This window comes from Austrofundulus limnaeus, unplaced genomic scaffold (genome assembly GCF_001266775.1).
Source record: "Austrofundulus limnaeus strain Quisiro unplaced genomic scaffold, Austrofundulus_limnaeus-1.0 Scaffold2052, whole genome shotgun sequence".
Lineage (NCBI taxonomy): Eukaryota > Metazoa > Chordata > Actinopteri > Cyprinodontiformes > Rivulidae > Austrofundulus > Austrofundulus limnaeus.
Window position 1 is genome coordinate 10306 of NW_013954454.1, and position 8050 is coordinate 18355.

At 38.7% G+C, this 8050-nt stretch overlaps 1 protein-coding gene across 2 annotated transcripts in view; it reads left to right on the top strand.

The window, feature by feature from the left end:
• The first annotated feature begins 2071 nt into the window (after window positions 1-2071).
• The window catches only part of pld3 (phospholipase D family member 3), an 11941-nt gene continuing 5962 nt past the window's right edge, over window positions 2072-8050 (top strand). Inside the window, exons 1-6 of one of the 2 annotated variants that reach the window (XM_014034321.1) lie at window positions 2072-2236; window positions 3970-4074; window positions 4175-4280; window positions 6853-6903; window positions 6973-7142; window positions 7357-7537. In XM_014034321.1, coding sequence (XP_013889775.1) covers window positions 4254-4280; window positions 6853-6903; window positions 6973-7142; window positions 7357-7537 — 429 coding nt within the window. In that variant the 5' untranslated portion in view covers window positions 2072-2236; window positions 3970-4074; window positions 4175-4253. The remainder of the gene's footprint in view (window positions 2237-3969; window positions 4075-4174; window positions 4281-6852; window positions 6904-6972; window positions 7143-7356; window positions 7538-8050) is intronic. The other variant, XM_014034319.1, reaches the window with a different exon arrangement.

An 8050-nucleotide genomic window follows, 5' to 3' on the forward strand; every position in this document is an offset into this window, starting at 1 on the left:
GCCCACTTCCTGTTCTCTGCTGCAGACCACACCCACCAAGGAACCTACAGCTGTGTTTACCACGTCTCTGTTTTCTCCCATGAGTTCTCCTCCAGGAGCCAGCCGCTCAGTCTCACCGTCTCAGGTAAGTTCATGGAGTCCAGCAGGAAAACTGTCAGATTCATTTGGACTCAGTAGAAATGATCCATTTAGAATTAAAACTGGACTTTTTCTTTAACTCATTTATCTCCAACCAATCAGGGTATGTGACTGCTTTGATCATCAGACTAGTTGTGGTCCTGCTGGGTCTGCTGGGATCAAACCTGCTCCTCTACTTCTACTTCAAGGTACTGTACGGATCATGCTGCTGGATTCAGTTAGAAAGCTTCTTGCAGTCATTCTAAAAGCTGATGTTTTTTCAGGCCAGCAGCAGGCAGAAGTCAGGAGCAGAGAAAAAGCATCATGTTGATGGTTCCAGAGCTGAAGGCTGCAGAGAGGAGGAGACTGCAGCCTTCAGGACCGAGTAGAGCAGGATCTTCAGGATCAGAGCTCCTCACTGAGAGGAAACAGGAACATTTACAGATGATTGGATTCTCTGCCACATTCAGCTAAATGATGCATCTGATTCTTCCTTCTTTCACAACACATTTCATCAGATTTAAAGAAGAAATGTCTGAAATGTTCTGATCTGCATTAGTTCAGTATTCTTTTAGTTCGGTTCAGATGTTTATGATTCTGATGGTTTACAGTTGATTTGATGTTAATATTACTGTTTTTGTGTTGCTGTGAAAAGTTTGCTCCTCGACTAAGTATTAACTGCTGATTTTATTTACATGAAGATTTTTTTGTCAAATATTTCCAAAGTTTGAGTTTCTGTTTAAATAAACATTGAAAACTTAACTGTTTGTTTTTGAGCTCTGACACATCACACATGGAATCACTTGGAAAGTCTCAAAGTTATTACTTTTATTTTCCACAAAGATCATCAGAACATTACCTCAAACAATATTTTATTATTTTACACTTTGTTCAATAAAACTGTTATATTTACTGGTATTTTATACATAATCTTTCATGAATAAAACAAAACATTATTTGCTAATTTGATCATTAATTTATCAGCTGTAATATTAGAAGATCAACGGTGAAATGTTTAGTTCTCAAATTATGAGAAACATAGAAAATAAATTTGTATATATTACAGAAAACTGCATCCATGTACAAAATATTTCTTTCTAAAATCGGAAGTTATTTCATTATAACTCCAGATTAATTTCTCATAAATCAGCCGTCCTACTTGACTGTCTCCTCAGTCAACAGACTTTGTTGAAGAAACTGAAAATCCAACAGGATCATCAAGAAGTTTAGTTTCTAAAAAAACATCTGGCTGTAAATGATCAGGATTAAGTAATTTTGATTCAAAGACCTGACAATATGAATTATTTTCTTACTGCACTTTCTCATTTTCTTTGGCCTCATGTTTCAGAACACCTTCATCCAGAGGACATCATCATCATCATCATCTGACCCTGATGATCCATGTTTCTGTCTGACCATGGTGACCTTAATGAGTAACTGGCAACAGCTTTGATGGGTCTTTTGTTCTTGTTTCTCTTTAAGTTTTTAAGAAAACTGATTGATGTTAGAGTTTCAGGCAGCAGTTGAATTGGTACTTTATAAAATGTATTGTGTAATACTTCCCATAGAGACAATTCAAACCTCACAAAGAGTTGCGTTTCTGAAGCGTCCAGCTGAAATCTCAAACGTTAGGTAGAGGTCAATATTTTAAAATATAAAGGGTATGTCATAAAAGCATCATTGATTGTTGTCATTAGCCACCTAAGGAAATAAGAAATACTAAAAAAAAAATTCATAGAGTTTTTCTTGGTGTGGACCTCAAGGGTTAAAAATAAAAAGTAAAACTGAAAACAGCAGCAGAAAAAAAAACGAAAATCAAAATGTTGTCCATTCATTTTTTTTTCCAGGTGCGCACAGTGACCTCTTGTGGCAGAAATTATAACTACATCACTAGAAGGAATGCGTGACAGCAAGAGTTCCGCTCTGATTGGCTGGTTGCTCTGTTCCGCTCAGGTCACGTGACCGCCTCCTAGCTGCAACTTTTCTGAAATGAGGCGCTTTATTTGGATTTTCACGGTATTTGCAGCTGAACATCGACCTTAAATGTTGTTGTGTGTCGGGATTACACCCGGACGCTGTTGTTGACGGTGTTTTCACTGAGCTGGATGTGTTACAACAGGTGAGTTAACGTGTTTTTTTCTCTTTCTTAGCTAAAAATGTTTTGCTCTGTCAGCAGTTTGCAGTCTTATTCCCACAACAAACGGCTTTAATCATGTGAGTTAAAAGTTAACCAAACTGTTTTATTGTTGTTAAACACAAACTATAAAGTCTTTATGTTTTTATTTTCGTAATTCTGAGCAGGTTTGAGTAGTATAAAGTCACTTTCACAGCCTTGTCTGAGAAACGTTTAGTTTGTTTTTGACACCATTCACACACAAACTAATCAGCTTTGTTTATATCCACATTTAAACTGAAATTATGTGAAAGATTTGGGGGGAAAACGTGTTTTAAAACCTTTTTAGTTGTTAGCAATAAATATAACACGGATTATAATATATTTGCACACTTTCTTATTGTTTTAATTGATTATCATGATTCAGCAAGTCTGGCTTATTTTATAATTTTATTATCTGAATAAGTTTTAAGAATTGTGATGTAAAATAAATCCAATGCAAATTTATACTCAAAAAGACATTTTTGGACATGAAAAATATGAAAGTATTAAGCTGTTTTAAACTTAATTAAAATTTTGTACAGAAACCTGATTAATTACCTGACAATTACGTTTTATTGATCAGTTTTTTTTAGTTTGTTAGATTTTTACAGCACACATACAAGTGAGTTTGACCTACTTTTCTGAACTCGGTTTATTAATATTAACCTTTAAATGATCTGCTGATATAGTTTTGACATTATTCTCAACTATGATGTTAGTTTCTTTTGACAAAGTGCACACACAGATTTTACTGTACGTTTCTCGCTGCAGCTGTGGCTCAGTGGTCAGTGCTGCCCTCTGATAAGGCTGAGGCTGCGGGTTCGAGTCCAGTATTGCTTCAGAAACGTCCTGTATGAAAGAACCCTCTTATCCAGGGTCAGGTCTCGGGGGCAGCAGCCTCAGCAGAGAGACCCAGACTTCCCTCTCTCCAGCCACTTGGACCGGCTCCTCTGGGGGAATCCCAAGGTGTTCCCAGACCAGCTGAGTAACATAGTCCCTCCAGCGTGTCCTGGGTCTTCCTCTGGGCCTCCTCCCAGTGGGACGTGTCCAGAACACCTCACCAGATGAACCACCTCAACTGGCTCCTCTCGACGTGGAGGAGCAGCGGCCATAGATGAGGATAGGAACGTAGACCGACTGGTAAACCGAGAGCTTCACCTTCTGGCTCAGCTCTCTTCACCATGATGAATCAGTACCACGTCTCCAGAGCCAGCTTCTGTAGCTGAGGATCGGACCGCCAGGGTCCTCGCCTTTGACCACTGCCCATCACACATTGCACCCGACCCCTACGGCCCCTCCCACATGTAGTGAACCCATGAGAAGGGGGGCCTACGTATCCTCTGAAAGAACCGTTTTTAATTAATTGTTTTAGACAGCATATGAACATTTTGTCCAACAATAAAGACGTTGAAGATGGGATAAAAAAATCTAAAATTAGCCAAGCTTGCCAAATCAGGTGTGTTTTTTATGTATTTTCTTGTGTTTTTCAACATCAGCGTGACTTTAGAGAAGTCAAAATGCTTCAGAGCAGAAGGCTGAGTGGTCACATGACTGTTTGAGAAACAAATTCCCGTGACTGAGCTGAGCTCAGAACAAGTTTTTCTTTTTTTTTTAACCAGGTAGCGTTTGTCAGCATTTTAGATCCCAAACTTCCTCTTTAGTTTTAGCTTTTTTTTTTTCCTATCGACCTGTTGAAGCTGGTGTTTGAGCTGCAGCTGATTGTCTTTATGTTGGCCTGAAAACACCTGGAAGCTTCTCTTTGTCTGTGGAGGAGCAGCAGAGGAAACACATCAGGATCTGTGGTTAGAATAAAATCATTTTAAATGTGATTTTAGTTTTTGTTTCGGTTTGGACAGCACAGAGAATTGAAGCATCACGTGACTTTCTCATGTTCACTTTCAGAGCAGTGGTCTGGGAATAATCTGAGCTGAGCTGACTGTCGTGGGACGGGGGTCCGTGAGTCTTTGTTCTACCTGTGAACATGAAGGCAGACATACCTTACAACCAGGTACCTTTCTTTTTTTATTATTCTTTTATTTCATTGTTTTGTTCTAAAGTAAAACTCTTTATTTATTTCACTTTGTTTCATTTATTACATCAAATATAAAACAATAATCAGTTAAATCATCCTTTTTGTTATTTGTCTATGTTACAGTCATATTTATATTTACATAAGGAGCACTTAAGGATTAAATAATGAATAAAAATATAAAAAATAACATTATTTGTGCAGTTTTTATAGACCAGCTTTGATAAGCCAAGGTCAGAGCACAAATGAGTTGATGGTTCTAAAAAGAAACAATATATAGATATGAGCAGAAAATCCGTTTTATAATTGGTTTATTATAAAAGTTCATCGGGTCATTGTTTTGAAGTAGAGATGCACAATAACTCATTTTAAGAACCGATACCGATAACTTTCTCCTTCTAATGGCCGATAACTAATAACATGCCAAGAGATAAGGACTACAGATGTAAATTAGCCTTAGGCTAAATCTGGTGCAATGCATCAAATGTTTTTATGTTTAAGTTTTAATTGCACATTGTCCTAATAAATTCATTCATTCATTCATTCAAGTCGAGTCAAAAATGGGTAAGATCATAACATAAATAAAAAAGACCAAAACCAAATGACACTGTAAATTATACTATTTTAAATAAACTCTTAGCAAACAAACATTTCTTAAAATATATCAAACAAATCAATTTCTCAAATGGCCATTTTTAAAAAAAATAAGGTACATTAATTATAAAATAGATTTTTAACACTGATCTCAGATTTAAACAAAAGAGAAAAAGTCATTCCACAAGTTCAAAACAGATAATGTACCAACACGAGTTAGATTCAAAGTACATTTGTTTTTATTYTTATTAATATATGATTTCAAACATTTTTCTACCTGAAACAGTGCTTCTGAGATAATAGTGCAGAAATGATAACCTGTCAATCAAAATGTGAACGCATTACGACCGCATCATACTTACAGGCAGACACACACACAGAGAGAGAGCAGCAGCTCAGCTGGTAAACCATGGTTAAGGAGATAAAAGCTTCAGTCTTTAACGAGAGTGAACGGCTGCTTGTCATCATTTCCATCGATAAATTCTTGAGATCTGCGTCCTCTCTGGTAGTGCTGGGTGGTATACCGGTTCGTACAGATTACCGTTTTTAATTTTTATTATGAATTTTCTGAATACAACATACCGATTTAAATAGCCTGAACACGTGCGGAACGTTTCGTCGCAGCTACCAGTGAACTGTTTCTCGGGGGACACTTTTCCTCGTTGCACCGCTATGTGCGTTAGCATGCTAACGTTATTGTTGAGCAGTTTGTTGCAGCGGCGGGTGGCGATTCCGCTGCTTATATTGACTGATGATAAAAAACATCCCGTTTTCACCATCGCTGAATGTAGTAAACACCTCTTCAGTGACGTGCACGGTTAGATTAAACGCAACGTTATTATGGAGACGTGGAGACGCTTGGAGACTTTAACGTGCTTCTATTGTGAAAAGCCGGGGGATGTAGTTTTGTAGTGGAATTGAGTTCAGTGGTGTGCAAGGTGAGTTGCTGTTAATCTTTATTAAATAAAATAAAACAACAGACCCGATAATCTTTTCTTAACCCTCCTCCTTCACGACTGGACCAAAATGCGTGACTACTGTCTCCAACCAGGAGGAGAAGAAAAGACGTGTAGAGGAGGGAAACGGCGACACAGACAGAGGTACAGTAAAATAGAAAAGTTAATAAACAGTTTTTGTACATTTTATTATCAGCTGACCTGTGATGAAAAGAAAAATACCGTGATGTACCGTGAAACCGGTGTAAATGTTGAAAATACCATGATATAAAATTTGGGTCATACCGCCCAGCTCTACTCTCTGGTAATTTTATTGGATTTGTCAAAAGCCTCAGCAATGATACAAGTCCCGACGAGTTCTTGAACCCTGGCTTGTTGTTTTTAGTATTTTAGCAGACAGACTCTGTGCTGCATTCAGGAGATAAAGGACATTACATGTTCTCAATTAGGAGTAGTTGTTCCGATGTTTATAATTATAAAGTTTGTGTGTAACATACAGAGTTAATTGGTAAAATAATATTAATAATTCATAAAATGACTGGTTCTAATTATTTTTCTAGTGAGAAAGATGTTTATTCCGACGCAACTTGAACGTTGCTCGGGTCGTGTCTGATGGTAAGCGGCTTGACCAAAACCATAAAAATAAACACGCATTCTCACCGCCGCGCTGGCAAACATGTACATATATTATCGGTTCTGTTTGTTATGATATCGGACTGATAAGTATGACGTCATAATTCCCTGATATCGGGCCGATAACTAAAGGCACCCCTATTTTGAAGCGAGTCATGAGACTCGGAAAGTCCACTTCAAGTACAGGAAGTTACTGATAAATACGTATAACAAAAATGTGCTTAGAGATGAGAAACAATGACAGTCTGGTGGTTTCCATTTTAAGGAACTTCTCATCAGACCTGACTAATTGTTTTGAATAAATGTTTCCCTTCAGTTTGGTGTGAAACGGTGTAGAAGTTGTGTAGTGATTATGTTGTTGTGTGTAGCTGCTGGACATGGAGTGGAGGAGGCCGGAGACCAACAGGAGAGCGCAGGCGGTGAGCTGCAGCACAAATATGAACGTTCTCACTCAGAAGTAAATCTGACATGGTTTGTCCTGGTCTCAGTGCGCCAGGGGTCTGCTGGCTCTGGCCTCCCTGGCGTGTCTGCTTCTTGTTGCCGTGGCGCTCTATAACCTCCTGACCCCAGCAGACTCCTCCCATCGCCACCCCGACCCTCCTCGACTCAGCGTTTCTCTTGCTGGCGAAAAGGCCGAGTCCTGCTCAGACCCCTGCAGGTAAAGAAACTCAACAAACCAGACCCCTGACATGTTCTTGTGTGTTTACACCTTGGTGAAACCATACAAACAGCTGCAGTCAAACGTTTTTCTGAACAACAGCAGCAACACAACCTCATGCTCTGTCCAAACAAACATTGATGTTTTCACCATTTGAATGATTTTCCAAAAATAAGACGTCAAAAAATAAAAAAAATCACTACTTCTGTGCCAGGCTTGTTCTGGTGGAGAGCATCCCCGAGGGGATGGAGTTTAACTCCAGCGTGGGGCACCCCTCCATCTTCCAGGAGTGGATCAGTCTGATGAGCGAGGCGCGCAGCAGCGTCGACATCGCCTCCTTCTACTGGACGCTCACCAACAAGGACACCGGCTCTCAGGAGCCCACGGCCAATCAGGTCGGCAGAAAGCTGAGCGTCTTTTTTTTTTTAAAATCTTTTCCCACAATATAACTCGTTATACAACAGGGGCGGAGCCAGAGGGGTGGCCACGGTGGCTAGTGCCACCTCTGACACCTGATTGGCCACCCCAGGTTCCACCTCCAAATAAAATTTTAGTTAGCTTGAATTTTTCATTAGCATTTAAAATTAGATAAAGATTATTTTCAACTAATTTTACACTAATCTTCAGCTTTGAATGTCTAAACATGGCTGAATAATAAGTTGTGACTAGCATTCAGTGTGTTTTTTATTTATTTATTTATTTATTTTTGTTATACTTAGCTATGATTACAGAAAATTTCAGCTCAATATTGTTTAAACGACTGAATTAAAGCCATTTGGAATTAATTGTTGTGACCATCATGAAAGTGCTTTTTTATTTGAATGTGACCTCTAAAAACACTTCGGCCACCCCTTGAAAAAAGTCTAGCTCCGCCCCTTTTCTACTAGCGATTGGGTGGTACTATACAC